Source organism: Lutra lutra, chromosome 8 (assembly GCF_902655055.1).
Source record: "Lutra lutra chromosome 8, mLutLut1.2, whole genome shotgun sequence".
NCBI lineage: Eukaryota > Metazoa > Chordata > Mammalia > Carnivora > Mustelidae > Lutra > Lutra lutra.
Genome location: NC_062285.1, coordinates 58,033,207 through 58,059,856, shown reverse-complemented (window position 1 = coordinate 58,059,856; position 26,650 = coordinate 58,033,207). Strand labels below are relative to the sequence as shown.

General features: G+C 40.1%; 2 protein-coding genes across 12 annotated transcripts in view; one reads left to right on the top strand and one right to left on the bottom strand.

The window, feature by feature from the left end:
• Nucleotides 1–26,650, top strand: part of LARP4 (La ribonucleoprotein 4) — a 223,105-nt gene that overhangs the window by 51,612 nt on the left and 144,843 nt on the right. The gene's annotated exons all lie outside the window — the stretch shown is intronic.
• FAM186A (family with sequence similarity 186 member A) overlaps nt 6,911–26,650 on the bottom strand; it is a 70,171-nt gene continuing 50,431 nt past the window's right edge. For 9 of the 11 annotated variants that reach the window (XM_047740042.1, XM_047740035.1, XM_047740040.1 and 6 more), the window contains 5 exons: nt 23,684–25,683; nt 18,973–19,165; nt 16,175–16,326; nt 14,498–14,680; nt 6,911–6,983 (listed from right to left, as the gene is read on the bottom strand). In XM_047740042.1, coding sequence (XP_047595998.1) covers nt 6,962–6,983; nt 14,498–14,680; nt 16,175–16,326; nt 18,973–19,165; nt 23,684–25,683 — 2,550 coding nt within the window. In that variant the 3' untranslated portion in view covers nt 6,911–6,961. Of the gene's footprint in view, nt 6,984–14,497; nt 14,681–16,174; nt 16,327–18,972; nt 19,166–23,683; nt 25,690–26,650 lie in introns of all 11 variants that reach the window. The other 2 variants (XM_047740045.1, XM_047740046.1) reach the window with 1 other exon arrangement.

Genomic DNA, 26,650 nt, shown 5'->3' with positions numbered 1-26,650 from the left:
AGCATGGAGAGGGGCAGAGAGAGAAAAAGAAGCAGGCTCCCCACTGAGCAGGGAGCCTGATATGGGGCGCTATCCCAAGACCCCAAGATCATGACCTGAGCTGAAGGCAAATGCTTAACCAACTGAGCCACCCAGGCATCCCATCATACTCTTTTCTATCTCTGTTGTATCTGTAGCTAGTTCTCATGATTTCATTATGTGATTTGATTATTTGAATCTTTTTTCTAATTAGCTCATTAGAGAATTATCCATCTTATTCATCTTTATAAGATGACAAAAATCATTCCCAATATAGCTGAAATTACAATAAATATTAATCAGTTAACTCCATCTATGAGAAGGCAGAAACTCAGGTTGAATCTCAGACTAGATTTCAAAATTAAGGTCTAGGAATATATTATCTATAAGAGACACACTTAAAAGGAAAAACTGTGGACAAGTTAAAAGAGATTTAAGTAGGTATTCCAGGCTGATATGAACAGAAACACCAAAAACAAACAAAATGAAACACGGAAATAAAAACAGGTAACTATATTATATAAGCTAAATTGAAGCTACAAATTCAAGGCAAAAAGTATCATCACAAGCAAAGCATAAGAGGGCTAGTGCTATCAGGAGCTCAGCTAAGTGGAAATACCAAGTGGATATAGGATTAATATTCAGGGGCAAAGTTTGGAGAAAAGCGGATGCTGAGATATGTGTTTGGAATCATCAGCATATATATGGTATTTAAAGCCATAAGACTGAGTGAGACCATCCAGGGAGTATAGACGGGACAAGAGATCCAAGAACTAAACTCTGAATTCCTCCAACATTTTTGGGCAGGAAGATGAAAAAGAACCAGCAAAAAAGATGTAGAGGTGGCCAGAAAGTTAGGAGGCAAACCAGGAGAGTATAATGTCCTGGAACCCATGTGAAACAATTATTTCAAAGAAACAGAGTGATCAGTAGTTTCAAATGTTAGCTGATATGCAAAACTGAACATTGGATTTAACAGTATGGAGATTGTTGGTGACCTTGCCAGGACTAAGTTTGATGATAGGGTAGTAACAAAGACCTGATTAGAGTAGGTTCAGGAGAGGAGAGAAATTAGAGATAGTTAGTTAACATCATTTTTAAAAGGAATTTTGGTATGAATGGAAGGGGGAGAAGTGGGGCAGTAAGTGGTGGAGGAAGTGGGCCTAAGAGAATTGTTTGCTTGTTTTTTTTCAAAGTTGAGAAAAATAACATGTTAGAGAGTGAAAAAATGATGGCACAGACCGAGATGGGAGAATTACTGAAGCAATGTTCTTGAATAGAAGAGAAGAGATAGGATCTAGTGTTCAAGGGAGGGGCTAGCATTAGATAGGAATCAGATACTTTATCCACAGGTAACAAGAGAGAAAGTAGATACATGGGTACAAAAGCAGATAATTAAGGAGATGTGGTAGTAGAAGTATTTGGAGTTAATAATGATTGCTTCCATTTTCTCAGTGTAATAAGTTACTTAGTCATCAGCCAAGAAAGAAGATGGAAAGAAAAGGCCTCAGAAATTTGAGAAGATAGGAGAAAATATAAAATTGCTGTCCGGGGAAGTCAGAGTAAATGGATTAGGGAAATATAGTATGTTCACCAAGCAGCATTATGGGGCCAGTTGAGCTCAATGATTATTTAATGTAATACTAGTCAGCAAGTTTGAATGTTTTTCTGAAGATACATTCAGCTTCCAGGGTACAGGAAGGGAGTAGTCTGAGAAAATTTGGTTTAAGCTGAGCTGTGGACAACCAAGGAGTAAGGAGCAAGTGAGTCTGAGTTAAGAGCATATGCAAGGGACTGATTATAATTACCTATCATGGAATTTAAAGTAGATTACAAAGGAATTGAGGACATGAAAGGGTAAGGGATGCTATGAAGGTGGTAGAATCAATGAAATAAAAGATCTCTGTGGAGATCAAAGGATTGGTAGAGTTAGGGTACTAGCTGGGGTGAGCTGTAGAGAGATGATGTTTGGAGAATGACTCATTTGAAACTGTATTATGGAACGGTTGCAGGGGTTTTTTTGTTTTGTTTTATTTTGTTTTTGCAATGAAAAGGTCAAGGGTATGATTAAATGGCTAGAGGATGAAGTCACCGAGAGAGAACAGATCAAAACATTACAAGGCCAGGTGTTGGAAAGAACTAAATGAACATTAATATTGCTAGGGATTATGACAGAAGTACTGGATAGAGTGGCAGTGAGCAAGGAGGAAGTAAAGGACTGCAACAGAGAAGGCAGTGGATGGTAGATAGTGTAATGACAGGAGACTTAAGGTTGAGTATTATTAGAGAGGAGGGAAGAATGATCTAGAAGTAGCATTGAGGAGTGAGGAAGACCCGCACCTCATTTCCAGGCCAACTGATGGTGGGGGGGGGGGGTGGTATAGGAGTTAAAATAGACATCATTTTAGGGACATCCACCTGGTTGGTTCAGTCGGTTTAGCATCTGAGTCTTGATTTCCAGTCAGGTCATGATCTCAGGGTTGTGAGAGCAAGCCCTGCTTTGGGCTCCGTGATGGGTATGGAGTCTGCTTAAGATTCTCCTTCTTCTTCTCCTCCCTCGGCCCCTCCCCAAGCTCTAAAAACAAATAGACATTATTTTAGAGGGGTATAGGGAGAGCCAGGGGTCAGGTCCTATTTTGAATATTTGAAGTTAAATTGTAATAAGCATCTGTGTTAATATAGATGTATTATATTTTCTGTATATTACATGTTCTTTATCTATAGTTTTCCTTTGCCCTTAATGATGCTTTTTGCCTTGAATTCTATTTTTGGTCTGATATTAGAAATCTGCTTGGCTTTCTTTTAGTTCATAGCTGCCTTTTTCCATCTTTTTGTTTTAATTTGTCCGTTTCTTTTAAATGTGTCTCATGTAGACATTATACTGCTAGATTTTGTTTTTTTAATTCAATCTAAGAATTTTATCTTTTCTTTGGTGAGTTTAATATATTAAATTACTTCTATGTTAGAAGTATTTAAGTTTTCTCTCTTTTTTTTTTTCTTTTGTTTCTTGCTCCTTTCCTTGGATAAATCAATTTTATCTATGGTTTTGAAAGGCGTGCATTTTATATTTGTTCTTTATTGGTTATCCCTAACCTGCTAAGGGATTAACTTGTATTTTTTCCCCTAATTTATGAAATTTATCAATACCTATCTGTATCTTCCCCCTTAGTAGGATAAATACTTTAACACATGCACTCTTCCCTATCTTTGGATATTGCATTCTGTGCCCTAATTTGTTATATCTGGGGTGTGTAGTTATGTGTATAAGATGCCTTATTTTTTTAAGATTTTATTTATTTGAGAGAGAGTGTGAGTGAGAGAGAGCAAGCACATGGGCAGGGGAGAGGAGGAACAGAGGGAGAGGAAGACTTCCCAATGAGCAGGGAGCTTGATGTGGGGCCTGCTCAGTCACCCAAGTGCCCCTAAAATGCCTTAAAAAAAAAAAAAAGATTTATTTATTTATGAGAGAGAGAGAGAGAGAGAGAGGGAGAACCAGCAGGAAGATGGGCAGAGAATGAGGGAGTGGGCAAGCCCCAAACCAACTCCCCACTAAGGATAGAGCCTGATGTGGGGCTCAATCCCAGGACCCTGAGATCATGACCTGAGCCAAAATCAAGAGTCAGCAGCCTAACTGACTGAGCCACCCAGGAGCCCATGATTTTTTTTTTTTTTTAAGATTTATTCATCCATTCCAGAGAGAGAAAGAACACAAGTCAGGGGAGGGGCAGAGAGAAAGGGGGAGAGAGAATCTCAAGCAGACTCCCTGCTGAGCATGGAGCCCAATGCGGGGCTCAATCCCATAACCCCAAGATCACAACTGAGCTGAAAACAAGAGTCCAACGTTCAACTCTCTGAGCCACCCAGACACCCCGTACAATGTTTTTAGGCAAACTTCAGAAAGTTATTTTCTCATTCTTACTATCTTGTATTTTATAGCATTTCCTAAAATTTTTGTTTGATATCTTATTTCCTCCAGGAATATTTTCATAGGGTCTTTATGATAATCTGCTGAGACCTTAAAGGTCTGAGAATGTATTTCTTGTACCCTCACATTTAATTGATAGCTTAGCTGAATATTAAATTTTGGAGTCAGAGTTTCTGTTTTTAGGGGTACCGAGGTGGCTCAGTTGGTTAAGTGTCTGCTTTTGGCTCAGGTCATGATGCAAGAGTCCTGGGATCAAATCCCGAATTGGACTCCTTGCTCAGCAGGTAGCCTGCTTCTCCCTCTGCCTGCCACTCCCCCAGCTTGTGCTCTCAGTCTCTCTCTCTCTCTCTTTCACACAAATACATAAATAAAATATTTTTTAAAAGTTTCTGGTTTTGGGGGCACCTGGGTGGCTCAGTGGGTTAAGCATCCGCCTTCAGCTCAGGTCATGATCTCAGGGTCCTGGGATCAAGCCCCGCATTGGGCTCTCTGCTCAGCGGAGAGCCTGCTTCCCCCTCTCTCTCTCTGCCTGCCTCTCTGCCTACTTGTGATCTCTGTCTGTCAAATAAATAAATAAAATCTTAAAAAAAAAAGTTTCTGGTTTTGATATTTTGGAAATATTTCTTCATTGCTTTCCTGCTCCTAATGTTGCTCTTGAGAAGTCTGGCACCATTCTGATTCATTTTATTTATTGGTGAACTGCTCTTCTTAGAAAGATTTTAGAATTTTCTCTTTGTCTTTGGAGTTCTTAAATTTCATTAAAATATCAGTAAGTATTCATTTTCCCATATCAACCCTAATTATCACCCTGTATAACCTTTCAGTATCAATCTTTCTTTGGAAGTCCTTACTTGTTTTCATGTATCATCTTCCCTCCATTTACTTTTTTCTCTCCTGTTAGCACTCCTAATATATAAATGCTGATATTTCTATGTCTAGCCTCCATAGTTCTTAATTTTTATATTTTTCTTCTCTAATTCCTTCTTGATGTCTTCTAGAAACATTTCTTGACCCGATCTTGGGCTATGTCTATTTTGCTGTTTATGTCTTCTAATGAGCTTATTTCAACTGTGTTTTGAATATTCAGTAATCCTACTTGTTTCTTTATAATTGTTTTGGCTTCATTATCAGTATCCTCTTTAGGGACATTTAGTTGGCATGTATTCTATTAATTCTTGTCATCTAGAGTAGGTTATTTAGCTTATTGCCTTCCTAATTTTCTAGTTATTTTTCCCTGTGAGATCATTTTCTCTCTTGGGTATCAATTATCAGTCATCTTGGTAGGTAATGAATGAAGTGGGTGGGAAGAATCAAAACCTAAGCCTTAGTTGTGCCACCCCTGGTGAGCAGGGTTCAAATCCTCATTTTCATCAGGAGGCTTTGCCCTTTAGCGAACCTGTCTGTATCTTACCCTAGGCCTTTTGTTTTCTTTTCTTTTTTTTTTTTTTTTAAGATTTTTTTATTTATTTATTTGACAGAGAGAAATCACAAGTAAGCAGAGAGGCAGGCAGAGAGAGAGGAGGAAGCAGGCTCCCAGCTGAGCAGAAAGCCCGATGCAGGGCTCGAACCCAGGACCTGGGATCATGACCTGAGCCGAAGGCAGCGGCTTAAACCACTGAGCCACCCAGGCGCCCCATGTTTTCTAAGAATGTATTGTCTAGTCCTTCAGATGAAAAGAAGGTCTGTGGGTTGGGGGAGTTAGGAGGAAACACTTTGATGCTTATTGGTTAAGTCAACATTTACTTTGCTTGTTTTACTCTACATCCAAATAGTGTTCTGCTGTGAATCTGCTTTCCGGTATTGGGGTAGGGCTGAAAGGGAAAACAATGATCTGAGTCTGGGCAATGTTGGGGGTGGGGGTAGAAAAGAATCCAGCTTGGGGTGGCTCAGTCATTAAGCGTCTGCCTTCAGCTCAGGTCATGATCCCAGGGTCCTGGGATTAAGCTCTGCATCAGGCTCCCTGCTCAGCAGGAAGTCTGCTTCACCCTCTCCTGCTTTCTCTGCTTGTATTCCCTCTCTCTTTCTCTTTCTCTGTCAGTGACTAAATAAAATCTTAAAAAAAAATTTTTTTTAAAATAAAAGAGCCCAATCAAAATTTCTTTGCAAATTCACTCCCCATGTTTGGAGCCTGGCTTTCCTCTGTACAGGGCTACTATTTCCCTTCTTTACCAAATCACAGATACCTTCTGACCCTCCAGGGGTTTCTGCTGGTTTTCCTTTCTTTCTTTCTTTCTTTCTTTCTTTTTGTTTTTTAAAATGTCCATTCATTTCTTACTTTTGAGGCATCTTTGGGTTTAGGTTCTGGGAGGTAGACTGTGCCACTTTGCCATCATGTCAGTGGCCATATAATGTCCCTTTAATGAGAGCCTACCACAGTGTTTGTTGACGTTTTGTGTTTCTAGTAATCTAGAGCAAAGGATTTTCTTTCTTGAGTGGTCATATTAATAGTTTGGAAATGAAGATGTTTAACCTAAAGAACAATAGGCGAATGTAAGAGCACAAAATAGGCAAAGCAGTGGAGGTGCCTGGGTGACTCAGTTGGTCAAGCCTCTGGCTTCTGACTTCAGTTGGGGTGATGGTCTTGGGGTTTTGGGATTGAGCCCTGCATCAGACTCCCTGCTCAGCGGCGAGTCTTCCTCTTCTTCTGACTCTCTTCCTGCACCTGCTCTCTCTTTCTCTCTCAAATAAATAAATAAAATCTTTTTTTTTTTTTTAAGATTTTTTATTTATTTATTTGACAGAGAGAGATCACAAGTAGACGGAGAGGCAGGCAGAGAGAGAGAGAGAGGGAAGCAGGCATCTTGCCGAGCAGAGAGCCCGATGTGGGACTCGATCCCAGGACCCTGAGATCATGACCTGAGCCGAAGGCAGCGGCTTAACCCACTGAGCCACCCAGGCGCCCCATAAATAAATAAAATCTTAAAAAAAAATTAGGTAAATCAATGCATATACATGAAAGAGCAAAGTAGGCATTTTACTGCAGCACTGGAATTTACTTGCTTGTGTTTAATTTTACAGTCACTTGGGAATCTTCTTAAACCTGGAAACAAGACAAGAAAATTAATCTCATTATAAATTGAACTTAAATACATTTGTAGTAATATAGGTGATTCGTAGGGAAAATAAGAGTGCCTCCAGAACTCACAAAGTTAAGCTAGTAAAATTGATATGTGATCCCTATTTATAAAAGTCACATTAACAGGAGAGAATGTTTCCCAGGAAGAGCAGAGTTTGGCAATAGCTTATTATTTGTTAACCAGTCCTCTTATACGTTAGGGCATGACCAAATATTGAGAATGGTTATTTCTGGGCATGGACTTCTCTGTATTTTTTAAATTTTCTATGATGAATGTGCCTTACTTTTGTAATTGGAAAAAAACAAATATTATTTTAGTGGAATTTTCATGGGGGAATCCCCATATAAGTATATAAACTTATGTAAGGATATTTGCTGCAGCATTGTTTGTAATGTTGAAAAATATAAAACTTCTGTCAGTAGGACAGTTCAATAAATAGTGAAATAGTGATAAAACTATACAATGAATATCAAGCAATCAATAAGAATGATGATGTAAGTTTATAGTACCATAGAAAAAATTTAAAGATATACCGTCAAGTGAACCCCTTAAGCAGGTTAAAAAACATGTTCAATGGGAGCACATTTTTTGCAACCAAAAAGCAAGTGCACAGAAATCTTTTGAAAAATATATGCAAGAAGTTGCTGCTCCATCCTAACAACAAGTAAAAAGTTGAACAAACTGAAAACTAGCAACTCTTCTTGGATCCTTCAGAGAAGTGAGGCCACAGGATGAACCAATGCCCCCAAAGTGGAAAGACAGACAGGAAATACAGAGAATCACAACTTACTGGAGTAAAAATCCATGAGCAGACACTTCTGCAGGAATGAGTGCCTGGTAGAAAACTTACACTTTTTTCTTTTTAAGATTTTATTTATTTGAGAGAGAGAACAACCAGGAGAGAGAGGGAGCAGGAGGTTCCCCACTGAGCAGGGAGCCTAGTAGGGGGCTCAATCCCAGGACTCTTGGGTCATGACCTGAGCCGAACCGACTGAGCCACCCAGGAGCCCTGAAAACTTACACTTTAATTGATGAATTGCGGGAAGCTCAGTATGGACGAGAGAGTATCAGATTCCAGAGGTCCCAGTCAAAGAGATCTCTAGGATCTACCAGGTCCTCACAGTGAAGATTGGAGAAAAATTCCCTCATGTTTCTCTCAGGAGAAGGGGGGAAATTAACCATTTTGAAAAGTACCGAAGCATACCATTCTCTTAAATACTGCTCTCAAGAGAAACTATTTTACCAAAGCCTAACCTATAGGGTTTTGTTAGGGCCTAACTTATTTGGAGGAAGGTAAATACCTAACTCTAGCCTTCTATGTAAGAAAAGAGAAATACCGAATTCCAGCTCCCTCTAGCCATCCTGTGCCACCAAAGGTGGGAATAAGGGATATTGAGAAGCACTGGTGAAGTTCACAGACCAGATGCATATGCTCTTCAAAGAACTGAGACCTAATCATAGGACTATACAGCGTTTCCCCTTCTCCTGCACCTTACACCACACCATTAAAGATTTATTTGCCAGAGTTCCTTTCACCTATATGTCATGTCTGGATTTTAACAAAAATTATCAGCATACTAAAAGGCAGAAAACATACTTTGAAGAGACTGCATAAGCTTTGGACCAGAGTCAGATATGGTAGGGATGTTGGAATTATCATACTGGAAATTTAAAATGACTATGATTAATAGGCTTAGGACTTTGATGGAAAAAATATATAGGAACAGATAGATAATGTAAGCAGAGAGATGGATATTCTAAAAAGCAAGCAAAAAGAAATAATAGAGATCAAAAACATTAAAAAATGAAGAATGCCTTTGATGGCCTCATTAGTAGACTGGGTATGGCTGAGAAAAGAATTTCTGAGTTTGAGGATATGGTAATAGAAACTTCCAAAACTGAAAAGCAAAGAAAAAAAAAAAACTGAAGAAAACAGATACCCAACATTTATAGGACAACTGCAAAAGGTATAACATATGTGTAATGGGAATACCAGAAGAAGAAAGAAAGGGACATATTTGTTTTATTTATTCCTTTCTTTAGGATTTTATGTATTTGTCGAGAGAGAGAGAGAGAGCACAAGCAGGGGGAGCAGCAGGAAGAGAGAAAAGCAGATTCCCCGATGAGCTAGGAGCCCAATGCAGAACTCGATTCCAGGACCCTGGGATCATGACCTGAGCCGAAGGCAGACACTTAACCAATTGAGCTACCCAGGTGCCCAAAAGGGACATATTTGAAACAATAATGATGGAAAATTTCTTCAAATTAATGTCAGACACCAAACCACAGAACTAGACACTCATATAACACCAAGCAGGATAAATGCCCCCAAAAAACCACACTTAAACATACCATATTCAAGGTAAAGAGTCTTGAAAGGAATCAGAGGGAAAAAAGCACCTTACCTATAGAGGAGCAAAGAGAGGAATTACATCCAGTTTCTCAGAAAGAACATAAGCAAGAGAGAGGAGCATATTTAAAGTGTTGAAAGAAAAACTACCAACTCAGAATTCTGTGCCCTGCAAAAATTTTTAAATGAAGGAGAAATACAGACTTTTTCAGACAAATAAAAATTGAGGGAATTTATAGCCAGTAAATCTGCTTCGCACAAAGTGTTAAAAGACGTTCTTCAGAGAGAAGGGACATGATGTGAATCAGAAATTTGGCTCTATATGAAGATAGGAAGAGCACTGGAAGTAATAAATAAAGATAAATTTTATTTTTCTTGTTCTTAACTGGTCTAACATAATAATTGTTCAAAATAATAATAATAGCAACAATGTATTCAATGATATATGCATGTTTATGTACAGGTTAAATGGATGAAGAAATGATACAAGGGATGGAATGGGGGCAGAATTAGGACTATTTTGCTATTATAAGGTACTTGCACTATCCATGAAGCAGTGTAGTGTTATTTGAAAATGGGTTTGTTGTAAATATACAGTGCAAACTCTAGGGCATCAACTTTAAAAAATAATGAAAAAAGTATAAATGAAGAAAGGAGAGAAAATGGAATTATAAAATCTCAAAACTACAAAATGCAGAAAAAGTGTGAAAGATAAAAGAACAAGGGCAGTAAATAGAAAACAGTAACAAATATGGTAGATATTAACCCAAATATATCAATAATCACCTTAAATGTTTGTGATCTAAATACACTAATTAAAAGATAATGATTATCAGAGTGGATCTAAAAACAAGACCCAAATATATGTTGTCTACAGGAAACTGACCTTAAATATAAAAAGGGGTGCCTGTGTGGCTCATTCGGTTGAGCATCTGACTTTCAGTTTTGGCTTAGGTCATGGTCTTGTGAGTTGTGGGATGGAGCCCCAAAATGGGCTCAACATTCAGCGGAGAGTCTGCTTAAAGATTCTCTCCTCTGCCCCACCCTCCACTCATGTGCTTTCTCTCTCTCTCATAAATAAATAAAATCTTAAAAATAAATAAATATAAAGACACATAGATTAAATGGGTAGAAAAAAATACCATGATAACACTAATCAAAAGAAAGTAGTAGTTATATTAATTTCAGACAGAGTAGACTTCAGAGCAGGGAAAGTTATCAGGGATAAAGAAGGGCATCTAATAATAAAGGTGTCAATACTCTAAATTGACATAATAATCCTTAATGTTTTGTCTAACAGTAGAGCATCAAACTACAGGAGGCAAAAACTGGTAGAACTGCTAGGAGAAACAGGTGAATCCTCTGTTGTAGTAGGAGACTATAACAGTCCTCTATCAGAAGTGGACAGATACAGCAGGCAGAAAACTGTTAAGGATATAGTTGAACTCAACAGCACCATCAGTCAACTGGGTATAAATGACATCTCTGGACTATTTTATCCAACAGTAGCAGGTTACGGGGCACCTGGGTGGCTCAGTCGGTTAAGCGTCTGCCTTCAGCTCAGGTCATGATGCTGCAGTCCCAGATCAAGTCCCGGATGGAGTCCCAAATCGGGCTCCCTGCTTAGCAGGGAGTCTACTTTTACTTCTTCCTCTCCCTCTGCCCCTTCCCTGCTCCTACTCTCCCTCTCTCTTTCTGTCTCTCTCTCCCAAGTGAATAAATAAAAAAATCTTTAAAAAAAATAGCAGCTTACACATTCTTTTCAAGCTCACATGACTATAGGAAACAGAATCCCTGACTAAGAATGGTTGTAAGGCCATTTATTGCTCACTTAACGAAATCCCAGAGGCAGGTGTACTCAGGGTTGTTCTAGTAACATGTCATCAAGGGCAGGGTTTTATTTATTTTCCTTCTCTGTATTCCTGGTGTATTGTCTTATCCTGTGGTTATCACTTTAGGATTACCAAAGATTCTAGTAGCTCCAACATCCCATCCAGGCAGGAAGAGAAATTTTAGTTCCATTCACCTCTGTTGGAAATAGGGAGAAGGGGAACTGAGCAGTAGGGGGAGGTATTGTTTATTTTAGTTTTGTTTTTAATGTTTATTTTAGGAGATAAAGCAAATGAAGCAATATGCTATTGGCCCTGGATCTTTGCACATATTTTTTTCCTTCTGCCTGCCATTTATGATCTCTTGAATCCTTCCCACAATTGTATCTCAGTAACTAGTTATAGTAACTGATACATAGTAAGTAGTCAGTAAATATTTTTGTAAGGAAAGCAGGCATAGCAAAAGTAGAGTCAGTTTAACACAACTCATCTCTCCAAAACATATTGTCTAATATCAGGGGAAGTAAGTAATGCAGCAATCACAATATAGAATGGTAAATGCTAGGATACTGTTAATTACAAGATGCTGTGGGAACACATAGGAGGAGTTAGAGAAGACAGCTCGGAAAGAACAATTGTTTAAACTGAGATCTAAAGAATAGTAGAAATAACCAAACCCAGAGGGAAAGAAAGTCTCTTGGTTTGTACATTAACTTCCACAAAGTGAAACAAATATAATCCTTTTTGAGGGAGGAAGAACTTGAAGAAATTCTAGTGAGAAAAAAAAAGGGGAGGATGGCAAATAGTAATTGATCATATATTGCCCATTATTACTAATTTTAGATGTCTTAAAACTGTATGGTTTGTTTCTGTTTTTAGTGAAAAAAAAAAAAAGAAAATCCAAGACTTCAGTTCTCTTTCCTATAATGTCTTAATTTTTTTTTTTTACTGTTGTAAACATCTGCTACTCTAAAAGTTTTCAGGCGTCTATCTATACAAGTTAGAAACTCCTAATACATATTTTATATATAGTAGCACATAAAAACAGAAGTTTTGACAAAGCGCAATGGACAGGTTGCTAAATTAAATACAGGATGCCTGGTTAGATTTAAACATTAGATAAACAAAAATAATTTTTTAGTGTAAGTATAAAATTGCATGGACCATACTTACCCTAAATCACTTGTGTTTTTTTAAAAAAAAATTTATTTGAGAGATAGCGTGCACGTGCATAAGTTGGGGGAGGGACAGAGGGACAAGCAGACTCTCTGCCAAGCGGAGACCCTAGCACGGGGCTTAATCCTAGGACCTGAAATCATGACCGGAGCTGAAGTTAGACACTTAACCAGCTGAGCCACTCAGGTGCCTCTAAATCATTTTTGTTTATTTGCAATTCAGATTTACCTAGATGTCCTATATTTTTATTTGCTAAATCTGGAAAGCCTAACAATAGATACGAGATTTCATAGAGGAGTGCTAAACCAGGATCTACAAAGTAATTGACTCTTAGTAACTCACTCTCAGTATAAAATGGTCAAGGAGGAGAGGATTTTGAGAGCACTCCTAACCTTTGTCCACTCTAAGAACTTACCACAGGCCCCCACATTTTGGAGGCCCATAGAATGGGGCCTGGTTCAATCTCTGAAAAAAGGCTGAGGCTATGATTGATTGGCTAGATGCACTAATAGTAGAAGCAAAGAAGAAGCTGCTGCTGCACTGGGATAAGACCTCAGAGTTTACCTGGACAAAGTAAGCTCCACTTTTTCCTATAGACTAGACATGGGTCATATATATATACACCTACCCAAGAAAGATGGCATAGAGTTGTCATGGATTCTGTCCAGAAGGGCTGCATAAATATGCAAACACATCTGAGTATAGAAAAGCTGGAGGTATCACAAATGTCAACAACCAGCAGTTAGAACAGAAATATATATATTTGAGAGAGAGTGTGCAGCTGGGGGGAGGAGCAGAGGGAAGGGGGAAAGAATGTCAAGCAGACTCTGAACTGAGCATAGAGCCCAACATGGGGCTCGATCTCACAACTCTGAGATCATGACCTGAGCTGAAATCAGGAGTCGGATGCGTTAACGGACTGAACCACCCAGATGCCCCAGAATTGAAATATATTTGACAAGATCAAGAAATCTGCAGATGAGATTTCCAGTGATGGTAATCTCCAAGAAACTGATCAAAGTACCTTACGAAAGAGTCAGCTTTAGAAATCTCCCAGATCTAGGAAACACTGATGTTAGAAAACACAACAGTAATAGTCAATCAGAACTTCCCATTTCCTCTCTCTCTTCTCTAGAGCTCTAATCTCTAAAGGGTCCCCTAGTGGCAAGCTAGAAAAGTAGGAAGAGAAGCAGTAGGCCAGAAAAAAGCAGCTGTTAATATTCTCCTTCTCTAACTGTAAGTTGTAATAGTCTTAGCTGGAAGAGAGAAGCCTCAACTTTAAAACAAAACAAAGATTTACTTATATATAATTCTGGACATTTTACCAACCAGATGAACATATTACTGAGACGTTACCAGAAATGTCACAGAACAACCTCAGTTTTCATCCAGAGGCCTGCTGAATAAATGTAGAGATAAAATGTCACTTTGGAAAATAGCTTGGAAATTTCTTATAAAAGTTAAACATAACACTTATCTAACCCATCAGTCTCATTCCTGGGCATTTACCTAAGAGAAGTGAATACTTACCTTCAACCCAAAACCTGTTTATAGGGTGCTTGGGTGGCTCAGTTGGTTAAGCATCTGCCTTCAGTTCAGGTCATGATTTCAGGGTCCTGAGACTGAGCTCCACATTGGGCTTCTCCCTCTCCCTGTGCCTGCTGTTCTCTTGCTTTTGCTCTCTCCATCACTTGCTCTCTCTCAAATAAATAAATAAAATCTTTTTTTTTAAATCTGTTTATGAATTTTATAGCAGTTTAATTTATAATTGCCCAAATCTGAAAACAACTCAAATGTCTTTCACTTGGTAAATGGATAAAAATATGTGATACAGCGATACAAGGGAATAATACCAGTCAGTAAATAAAAAGGAATGAATTAGTGATACATATAATGTGGATGAGTCTCATAGGAGTTACACTAAGTGAAAAAAGCCAGATTCAAAAGGTTACATACTGTATATCTCTACTTATACTGCATTCTGGAAAAGGTAATGTCTAACTTCACAACAAGCACCAGCTTTTGGTCACTCCCTGGTGCTAGAAGATAAGGTCAAGTTAGGGAAACAGAAGGTATATGACCAAAGGCCCAATTACCAAAGTGCTCCCATTCCTTAACTTACTGTGATTTAACAGATGCGAGAGATTTTCTGAAGGTAGACTGAACATCTAACTGGAGTAGCATAGGAATATCTGGGTACCCACCCAGCTGGGCCCAGAGCGAATGTATTGATGTCTTCTCTGCTATTGGGTAGCTTGAAGTTGACAGATCAGCGTTCCAGATAGCTCTCATTTGGTCTTCTTGTCTAGAGAATCAGAGACACTAATTGAAAGCGCCAAAATCTCCTGAACTCTATATCCAATTAAAATGTATGAATCTCATTTTCCCCTTTTCTCTTCCCCACCGTCTTATCCTATAATGTCCTGTCTGGCACTAAAGAACATTAGCTATGTCCACTTTGACTGAGCAATGGATTAAAATAGCAGAATTTGCTGAAAGAGCCTTTTTTTTCTTCCCTGAAAGTGCATTTTCATTACTTCACCTAGTAATCTATTTTAAAACTGTCTTCTTAGTTTCGTGGAGTATATAAACCATATCCAGATTTTTTTTTCCCCCAGCAATGTTCTTTTCCATTCCTTACCAAAGCTCCTACCTTCTTTTTTTTTTTTTAAAAAGGAAAAAAGTAATGTTTCTAAGTTTCTTTATTCTGTTAAACTAATTTGTTTCATGGTAAGGAAAATCAGTTTCATTTTTTTATAAGACCAGCTTTATTTTTAAATTTATTTAATCTATTTAATTTTTTGAAGTTGAACTAATTTATTAACTGAGCAAAAGTAAAACAAATTCAAACAGAATTCAAATAACAAATGTTCCACAAATCTATAAATGTATGTCCTCATATGATTACTGAAATTAAGCTTTCATCTGGAAAAATCTATTGAGACTAAGTTATGATTCAGTTAGATATAAGTTCAAAAGTATAGACAAAGTATTCTAACACTTCATTCAATAAGTTCTGCCTGGTCCAACCATTTATTTAAAGTCTTTAGCATTCGGGACGCCTGGGTGGCTCAGTTGGTTGGACGACTGCCTTCAGCTCAGGTCATGATCCCGGAGTTCTGGGATTGAGTCCCGCATGGGGCTCCCAGCTCCCTGGGGAGTCTGCTTCTCCCTCTGACCTTCTCAGTCGTGCTCTCTCTCACTGTCTCTCTCTCAAATAAATAAATAAAATCTTTAAAAAAAATAAAAAAAAAAATAAAGTCTTTAGCATTCATAGTTAATGACATGGAAAAAATAGACACCTAGCTGAATCTTTGGGGTAAGCCCGTGCATGTGAGATGAGACATCCAAAACACATTATAAAGAAGGGATGTCACAGCTTATATCCCTCCGGGACCATAATTTTCATGTCACCTATGGGAACAAGAGAGCCCCTGTCTTGGGATTGTTATAAAGGAGGGCCACTAAAGGGAAAACTGGACTTAATCATTCTTGGAAAAGAACAGACAAGGAGCAGACCAGCATCATATTTTTTAAAAAGGAACTAAAATAAATAAATAAATAAATAGGAACTCAAAATTAGATGTTAAATATTTAAGTAGAAATATATGTAAATAATCTTTTTTTTTTTTAATCTTCTTATTAAATTGGCTAAGAAAGTCAATACTACCTTAGACTTTCTACTGCACCATATCATAATTGTGGGGAAAGAGAAGCTCTTGGGCAGGAAAAAAAAAAAGTATTAGGTCCCACATATCATCCAAATATGGTTTAATGTCAGTCTTTTTCAAGCACATACCGTAATTTCTTGAATGTGTCAGACTTTCTATCTTCTTCTATTAGCAGCTCTAGGAATGGCTGCTGAACAAATTTGGCAGAGGCAGGTATCTCCTTTTTGTCAGTGATCAAAGGTATGGGCCAACTAAGATTCAATTTATACATCTCTTGAAGCTAAAAACAAATAAATCGGTGAAGGTAAAAAAGAGTCAGAGTCTTTAAGAAGTTCTGAGCTGGCCCTAGCTAAACTGTGACTCTTTCTTTTCCATGGACTTGCAAATCCTTTTTCTCCACCCTCTTTCTCTCTTCCTCCAATCACACCTCCACTTCCAACATACAATTTCAGAGGTGGCACTATGTTATATAAAAACCTTTGTCCTGGGCGCCTGGGTGGCTCAGTGGGTTAAAGCCTCTGCCTTCAGCTCAGGTCATGATCCCAGGGTCCTGGGATCGAGCCCCACATTGGGCTCTTTGCTTGGCGGGGAGCCCGCTTCCCCCTCCCTCTCTGCCTGCCTCTCTGCCTACTTGTGATCTCTGTCTGTCAAAAAATAAAATATTAAAAAAACAAACAAACAAACAAAAAAACCTTTGTCTGAGGAGCCTCAATGGCACAGTAGGTTAACCATCTGACTCTTGGTTTGGGCTCAGGTCATGATCTCAGGGTTGTGGGATCAAACCCCAAGTAGGGCTCTGCACTCAGCATGAAGTCTTAAGATGCCCTCTTCCTTTTACCCCTCTCCCCCAAACTCTCCTGCTTGCTCATATTCTCTCTCAAATAGATAAATAAATCTTTAAAAAAACAAAATGAACAAACAGAAAACCCCCTCGATCCTGTATAACCTGTAGTCCTAGTCCTCTCATTTCCTAGCTGTGTGACTTTGGGTTAGTTGCTAATTTTATCTGCACCTTTCTCCTCATTTCTAAAACAAGGATAATAACACAGGGTTGTTGTGGGTGTTGTATAAGATAAAATATATGAATACACATCATAAATTGTGAAGCACTAGGCAAATCTAATGATAGCTAACACTTACTGAATACTTGCTGAATGTAACATGCTTTTTATATATTAATTCATTTGGTATTTCCAACAATCTTATGAAGTGAGTAATGTTATTATCCTCATCTTACCTTCGGAGATCTGAAGCTCAGAAAATTTATACCTTGCCCAAGGTCTCTTAGCTAACATGTGGCAAAGCTGATTTGAACCCACACAATCTGGTAGGAGAACCAACCTCTTGAGTGTAAGGTATTTGTTCATTTCTACCCTCTTTTCCCTTTTGCTTTTTTCTCTCCCAGCTTATGCCTTGATAACCACTTCATCATCTAAATCGTGGATCCCCTGATCCCAGACCCTTATTCATCCCCTGAAATGCCCTAGATATGTGATTCCTGTTAGATAGTTCATGACACTGCCAACTCAGCTTGCTTTATTCCACCTACATTGACCATATTTTCCAAACCAAAACCTCAAAAGTATCTTTTTTTTTTTTTTGGTCAAAGAGCTTTAATATTTGAAATATCACTGTTCTAGAAAATTCAGAATATGTCTGATTTGGACCAACTATGGTAAGAAATGTCTTTGCACCTTCTAAAGCATCAAGTAATTTTATACATTAATTTAGTGAAAGAAAAGAATATATAGATATAAAATACTCCTAGAATACCAAGAATGTTCTAAAACTCCATGCTGGAGCATGTAGTGGGAGCATGTAATCCCAGAGCAAAGAACTCTAATCTCTGCTTTATAACTTTTTGGAAGGACACTATCACTCTCAAAAGCATACTAATGATTATCTCAGAAGAGCTTTGGGACATAATGAGTGGGTATCAGAGTTTAACAGGATCTTCTGGGCCTGGTGCTATGTAAGCAAGTTAAATAAAGTCTTACCTCCTTTATTGTATACTCATTCAATTAAATTTTGCTTTCTGATAGGTTTTTTTTTTAAAAAGATTTTATTGCTTAGTAATCTCCACACCCAACGTAGGACTTGAACCACAACCCTGAGATCAAGAGTCGCATCCTCCACTGACTGAGCCAGCCAGGTACCCCACTTTCTGATAGTTTTGAGGAGAGAAGTAACCATCATGAATCAGTTGGAGAGTGGTGACTTTAAGAGGTTTCATATCTAGAGGCTGGTAGATGCAGGTTGACTAGGAAGGAGTTGAGCATTTATGGACATCTCCCCCGTTCTAATCTTTTCCCATCTAGAGAGTCCAGACAGTATCCCTAATGTCAAGTTAGGAGTTTTCACTGGGGTCATAGTATACTGGCTTGAATGGTGAACTCCTCAAAAGATATGTTTCCCAGAATCTATGAATGTGACCTTATTTGGCAAAAGGGTCTTTACAGATATAATTTAAGGATGTCAAGATGAGATTACCCTGGATTGACCAGGTGGGTCCTATATCCAATGACACGTGGCTTTAAAAGAGACAGAAGAGAAGACATAAGACACACTGGGAAGAAGGCCAGGGGAAGGTCAGAGGCAAAGGTCGAAGTTATGCAGCTATAAGCCAAGGAAAGCCAAGGATTGTCAGCAGCTACCAGAGTTCAGGAGAGAGGCATGGAACAAATATCTCCTTCAGAGTTTCCAAAAGGAACAAACCCTGCCAACACCTTGATTTCACGAACTGGCCTCCAGAACTGCAAGGGAATATATTTGTGTTGTCTTAAGCCATCAGGTTTGTGGCAATTTGTTACAGCAGCCCAAGGAGACTAATATACATGGTATCTCCGGGTAAATGTTATTTTTCCAAGCTTACCACTTTTCATTTTTCTTACAACACACTAGGGAGGAGAAATAGAAAACAAGTTACCTGGCTAAATAAGAACATCATTTTCCTCAGGCACTGATTCCGTTTCTGCTCTAAAGACTTCTGTTTGTTGGTCCAGACCTGCATCATCTTTTTCTGGTAGTCATCAATTCTGTTTAGCATTATGAAGAGGTTCTGGGTCTCATAACCTTTCCCAGTGTTTTGGAGGGCTTGTAATCGTCTGATTATGTTGTTTCTTGAAAAAAATTTAACAAGAATGAGATTGATATAACGACTGACCCTAACTCAGCTTACCTGGGCCTAGTTATTTTCAGTTCTCATCCTTAGTAAGTAGAGTGGGATGTGATAGGAGTGGGAGACTTGCTTAATGAGACCTTAATCTAGTTTCTTATATGACTTTATTTTCAAAAATCTATATGATTGTCAAGTTTTCATTAACTTGAGTTTTTTAGTGTTATAATAGTGTTGCTTATTATTTTAATAGTTTTATATTTTAATATATTAATATACAAACATATTTAATATGTTGTTTTAATATTAAAATTTTGGTATTGTTATGTATTAGATATATAGAAGGTAGTTAATACAGTTGTGAAAAAGTCATTGTCCTTGCCTTCAAAGCACTTACAAGCCAGAATGGGAGACTAATAAGTTAACTGTGTCAAAGTCAATGAAACAAATGCTAAATATACATATAAACATGCTTTTGGAGCAAAAAAGAGAGCATAATTCATACAAGAGAAATAAAGAAGGCCTCATAGGAAGACGTTGCATAGGATCTTGAAGAACAGTGATAAAAATATACTCTCTCTCTTGACAATAACATGTACCACCACGTTTGAGCCTTCTGAACAGATAGTGTTTTGCCATCTCTGTTCTACAGGAGAGGAAAAGGAATCTGAGCAAAGTTAAGTAATTTTCTGAAGTTATATAATTAATAAATATCAGATTTGGGAAGCAAACCCAAATCATCTCTATTCCTACAATACCAGTATTTCTCAAAATGTGGTCCGTGATCACCTGGACTGAATGAATCATTTGGGCAGAGGTGATGGGGTGGTGGTGGTGCTTATTGAAAAGGCGGATTCCAGTGAAATTGCAAGTTTCTCCGAAAGAAGAATGTAAATCTCAGTGGCTAAAAACAAAATTTTACTTGTTGCTCATACTACAAATCCATCATGGTTCATCAGGGAGCAAGCTTCATTGTATACTCTCAAGGACACAGGCTATCTGAAGAGCCATCACCTTGAGCAACGTGGGTTATGTCAGAGGAAAAGGAGACTCAGGAGGGTCTCAAACTAATAATGACAAGCTCAGCACAGAAATGACATATACCAATTCTGCTTATATTTCATTGAAGAGTCCTGGCAAACAGCACTAATGACTATCACAAAGATTCAGCATCATAATAATAAAACTACAATGAATAATAAAAAAATAGAAGTGACTCATCTATATGCAACCAACAAAAAATAATGAAAAGTCTCTATATGGACCTAAATGATACAAGAATCTGATGAAAGTACATTCAAATCTATAGGGGAAAATGTAGATTATTTTGTTAGTAGTGATGGAGCAACTGGGTAGCCATGTAGAAAAAAGTCACATTCATATCTCTCAAAAGAAAGTTGTGAATCAGAGACTTAAATGTAAAAGAAAAAAACTATAAAAGCTTCAGAAGAAACCTAGAAAGAATTTTTTATATTTCTCAGAGTGGAGTGGGTCTTTCTAAATAAGGTACAAAATATTTTTGAAAATAGTGAACCTGGGGTGCCTAACTGGCTCATTGGTAGAGCATGTGACTCTCAATCTCAGGACTGTGAGCTCAAGCCCCACATTGAGCATGCAATCCACTTTAAAAAAAAAAAGGGGGGGGGGGCGCCTGGGTGGCTCAGTGGGTTGAGCCGCTGCCTTCGGCTCAGGTCATGATCTCAGGGTCCTGGGATCGAGCCCCACATCCGGCTCTCTGCTCAGCAGGGAGCCTGCTTCCTCCTCCCTCTCTACCTGCCTCTCTGCCTGCTTGTTCTCTCTGTCAAATAAATAAATAAATAAATAATAAAAATCTTAAAAAAAAAAAAACAATAAATAATCCCATTAAAAAATGGGCTGAAGGGGTGCCTGGGTGGCTCAGTGGGTTTAAAACCTCTGCCTTCGGCTCAGGTCATAATCTCAGGGTCCTGGAATCGAGCCCCACATCGGGCTCTCTGCTTAGCGGTGAGCCTGCTTTCCTCCTCTCTCCCTCTCTGCCTGCCTCTCTGCCTACTTGTGATCTCTGTCTGTCAAATAAATAAATAAATAAATAAATAAATAAATAAAATCTTTAAAAAAAATGGGCTGAAGATATGAACAGACATTTTTCCAAAGAAGATAGCCAAATAGCTAACAGACACATGACAAGATGCTCAACATCACTCATCAGCAGGGAAATACAAATCAAAACTACAATGAGATATCACCTCACGCCTGCCCAAATGGGTAAAATTTAGCAATTCAGGAAACAATAGATGTTGGCAAGGATGTGGAGAAAGGGGAATCTTCTCGCACTGTTGGTGGGAATGCAAACTGGTGCAGCCACGCTGGAAAACAGTGTAGAAGTTCCTCAAAAAGTTAAAAATAGAACAACCCTACCACCCAGCAATTGCACTAGTAGGCACTTACCCAAAGGATAAAACAATAGTAATTCAAAGGGGCACATCCATTATGTTTATTGCAGCATTATCACAATAGCCAAATTATGGCAAGAACCCAATTGTCCCTCAACTGATGAATGGATAAAGTAGGTGTGTGTGTGTGTGTGTGTGTGTGTGTGTGTGTGTGTGTGTGATGGAATATTACTCAGCCATCAAAAATAATGAAATCCTGCCGTTTGCAACTATGTGGATGGAACTAGAGTGTATTATGCTAAGCAAAACAAGTCAGGGTGCCTGGGTGGCTCAGTGGGTTAAGCCTCTGCCTTCGGCTCGGGTCATGGTCTCAGGGTCCTGGGATCGAGCCCCGCATCAGGCTCTCTGCTCAGCAGGGAGCCTGCTTCCCTTCCTCTCTCTCTCTGCCTGCCTCTCTGCCTACTTGTGATCTCTGTCTGTCAAATAAATAAATAAAATCTTAAAAAAAAAACAAGTCAGTCAGAGAAAGGCAAATAACGTATGATTTCATTCATATGTGGATTCAAAGAAACAAAACAGATGAACATAGGAGAAGGGAAGGAAAAATAAGATGCAGAGAGGGAGGCAAACCATAAGAGAGGCTTAAATATAGGGAACAAACTGTGGGGATGAGGGTGGGAGGATGGAGTAATTGATGGGCATTAAGGAGAGCATTTGATGTAATGAGCACTGGGTGTTGTATGCAACTGATGAATGACCAAATTCTAATCCTGAAACTAATACTACACTATATGTGAACTAACTTGAATTTATTTATTTATTTATTTATTTATTTTTAGATTTTATTCATTTATTTGTCAGAGAGAGAGAGGGAGAGAGAGCGAGCACAGGCAGACAGAATGGCAGGCAGAGGCAGAGAGAGAAGCAGGCTCCCTGCCGAGCAAGGAGCCCGATGTGGGACTCGATCCCAGGGCGCTGGGATCATGACCTGAGCCGAAGGCAGCTGCTTAACCAACTGAGCCACCCAGGTGTCCCCTAACTTGAATTTAAGTAAAATTTTGAAAGCATGAAAAATGAATGAATGAATACATACATAAATGAAATAAATGTTCTGATTATATCTTGAAGAAGGCTGGTTTTGTACCTTGTTCTAATCCTTAGTTCCCAAATCAATTCAGTCCTCAAAAAATGTAAATTTCATGAGAACAGGGTACTTTGCCTGTTATTATTTGCCTGTTATTCACTGCTGTATCCCTAGCCCCTAATACAATACTTGCCACATTTAACAAAGATTTATTGAATAAATGATATGTTTTCCTATAATTTATATATAAATAATAATAATAAATAATATTAATAACCTTTTCCAGTACAGATTTAGTTTGACATCTTATAATTTTAGGTAAAAGATATCCCCAAAACAATAATTTGGTAACCTCAAACATAAATTCTAAGGATAACAAGACAATTTTCACTTTCCCTATTTCTGCAGTTTTTAAAAAATCAGGACCAGGACCTTCCATGTCACTTCAGCAGCAAAGTTGCCATGGCAACAACTTGTATATAACCTGCCATTTCCTGTTTCAAGAATCATACAACTTCTGGTGAACCCAAGAAGATGAAAGAAATTTAGAATACTTAGAAGTTTAGAATAATTGGGACCAAGCTTTTAAAGTTGGTATTTTGGGGGCGCCTGGGTGGCTCAGTGGGTTAAGCCGCTGCCTTCGGCTCAGGTCATGATCTCAGGGTCCTGGGATCGAGTCCCGCATCGGGCTCTCTGCTCGACAGGGAGCCTGCTTCCCTCTCTCTCTCTCTCTCCCCACCTGCCTGCCTCTCTGTCTACTTGTGATCTCTCTCTGTCAAAATAAATAATAAATAAAATCTTTAAAGTTGGTATTTTGGAAATCAACCATGATCCACAAGATATATCTTAGTATCTCTGCTAGAGATATAAATGGATGAAATAGATCATGTTACATGACATTTTTATTTCCAAAAAAAGTATATCTCCTTTTGGTATCTTAAATAGGCTTCATCCCACAGACCTATAATATTCTAGAACATCTAATATGACAGATATGTATATACTTATAGGACAATGAAGGGAGGATATTTGAAATCAGGACTAAACCAGAAAACTGGACATCTACCTTGCACGCTGGATCAGCCTGTAAGCAATGTACTTGCGGAATAGGTATCCCAGCCGAACTGTGTCTGTATGAAGTGTCTCAATTATGAGATTCCTAGCTGTTGTGTGTAGCTGTGAAGGGAGTCCAGAAGATTTTGTGGCCTGATTTAAGAGTACCAGGTTCTTTCTCTGAGCTTCCACATCAACAAAATACCTCTGCTCTTTGAGCTCTTGGGGAGAAGAAGAGGGCACCATCATCTTGGGTTTCTTGGTAACTGAATCTGAAGTCAGTATCCAGGACTTATCTATAGGGGGGAACTGGGTTTTCTGGTCCCATTCAGAAGATGAGATCTGTGACGTTTTGGGCAGTTTAGTAAAAAGAGACTTCACGAGAGGGGGAAGGGCCCTCCCACCAACGTAAGGGGTGTGTGATACTGGTGTCCTGTAATAGGTGAGATAGGACTGAAATGTTCTATATTGTTCTGTGGCAATAGGATCATGGCATGTCTGGAATTCTTCAGAAGTGTCAGAGATCCCTGATATTTGGAAGTTCTTAGCAGTAAAAGGGACTGATTTAGATTTCAGAGAAGAAATAATTGCCAATCTTTCCTTACTTTCCTTAGCTATAGAAGAGGACATATCTTTCTGGGGCTTTCCAGGGGTTAGGGAGGTCCATAGTGTTGGAGGATGCCCAGGGGTGGGAGGGATCCCCAGTGGGAAAGTTTGATGCTGCTCAAGAGTAGAAGGGACTTGTGGATAGAGAGATTGCTCATAGATGGCAGGGAGCTGGAATGCCTGGGGCTTCTTAGAAAGTGTTAAGGGTCTAGGTTCCAGGATGGAAGAAGTCCCAGGAACCAAGGGCTTCCTAGGGGAAAGAGGAGCCAAGGGAGTAGAAAACTGCGGGGAGGAGAGTGGAACTCCAGATATAAGGGGCTGCCTGGGGGCAAGCGGGGCCTCTGATATCAGAGGTAGCTGAGGAGTCCAAGAGTCTCTTAAGAACTTTCTAGAACTAAGAAGGGTCTCCAGTGCAAGCTTCCCAGAGGCCAGAGGGACCTCTGGTGCTACAAACTGAACAGTTTGACCTTCAGAAACCAGGGTCTGTTTAGAGGAAGGAAAAGTCTGTGGTACCAGGAGCTTCTCAGGGTCAGAAGAAATTCTCATTCCTAGCAATTTCCCAGGGGCTTGGGAAAGAGGAGACCCTGATACCTGCAAAGGAGTAGGAGACACCTCAAATACAGAGGACTTCTCTGCAATAGGAGCAGATGCTGGGGCCTCCCTCAGACTTGATGTAAAGGATTTCCCAGGGAGGACAGAAGCCTTCAATCTTTGAAAAGATCTAAGACCGGAAGGAGCCAATGTGGGGAACTGCTTAGAAATGTGAGGACCACCTGGTGTAATGGGTTTATCAGTAACAGGAATGATCCCAACTTTCAGGGTATGTTCTAAAGGAGGTTGGGGCCCAAGTGGTGAGGGCTGTTCCCTTGATTGTTGGTCCTCCTCAGACATGAGAGTAATACCCATGGGTTGGGATTGTCCTGGGATGAAGGGAGCTCCCAAAGTTTGCACTTGCTCAAGGGGAGATTCTATAGCATGGAATTTATCTGAGGTGAGAGGGACCCCAGATTTCCGGAAGTGTTCTGGAGAGGAAGAAAGCCCTAATGCTTGAGCCTGTTCTAAGGAGAGAGGGGCACCTAAACCTTGGGTTTGTTCAGGGGTACAAGGGACAGCTGACAACCAGGGACTTTCTGGAGTAATAGAGACCCCCGATTCCCAGGCCTGTGCTACAGTGAAAGGAGACCCCCATGCCTGAAGTTTCCCAGGAGTGAGTGTGAAACCCAAGCTCTGGCATTTCTCAGGAGTGAGGGTGACCGCCAGTGCTTTGAACTGGTCAGGGGTAAGAGTGATGCCATTTGCCTGGATCTGTTGAGGGGTGAGAGTGAGCCCCAGGGCCTGGGCCTGCTCAGGGGTGAGAGTGATCCCCTGTGCCTGGGCCTGCTCAGGGGTGAGAGTGATCCCCAGTGCCTGGGCCTGCTGAAGAGTGAGAGTGATCTCCTCTTCCTGGGTCTGCTCAGGTGTAAAAGTGATCCCCCGGGCCAGGGCCTGTTGAAGGGTAAGAGTAATCTCCTGTGCCTGGGTCTGCTCAGGAGTAAGCGTCATCCCCAGTGTCTGGGCCTGCTGAGGGGTGAGAGTGATCCCCAGTGCCTGGGCCTGTTGAGGAGTGAAAGTCATCCCCTCTGCCTGGGCCTGCTGAGGGGTGAGAGGGATCCCTAGTGCCTGGGCTTGCTGTGGGATGAGAGTGATCCCCAGGGCCTGGGCCTGTTCAGGAGTGAGGGTGATCCCCGGTGCCTGGGCCTGTGGGGGGGTAAGCGTCATCCCCAGTGTCTGGGCCTGCTGAGGGGTGAGAGTGATCCCCAGTGCCTGGGCCTGTTGAGGAGTGAAAGTCATCCCCTCTGCCTGGGCCTGCTGAGGGGTGAGAGGGATCCCTAGTGCCTGGGCTTGCTGTGGGGTGAGAGTGATCCCCAGGGCCTGGGCCTGTGGGGGGGTGAGACTCATCCCTTGTGCCTGGGCCTGCTCCGGAATGAGTGTGGCCCCTAGTCCCTGGGCTTGCAGGAAGTCGTGTGTCATCCCCAGTGCCTGGGCCTGTTCAGGGGTGAGAGCCATCCCTAGTGCCTCAGCCAGCTGGGGTGTGAGAGTGATCCCCTGTGCCTGGGCCTGCTGGAGTGTGAGAGGGATGCCTAGTGCCTGGGCTTGCTGAGGGGTGAGAGTGATCCCTTGGGCTTGGGCCTGCTCAGGGGTGAGAGTAATCCCCAGTACCTGGGCCTGCTGGGGGCTGAGAGTCATCCCCAGTACCTGGGCTTGCTGGGGGATGGGAGTGATCCCCTGTGCTTGGGCCTGTTCGGGGATGAGCGTGATCCCCAATGCCTGGGCCTGTGGAGGTGTGAGTGTGATCCCCTGTGCCTGGACTTGCTCAGGGGTGAGAGTCATCCCC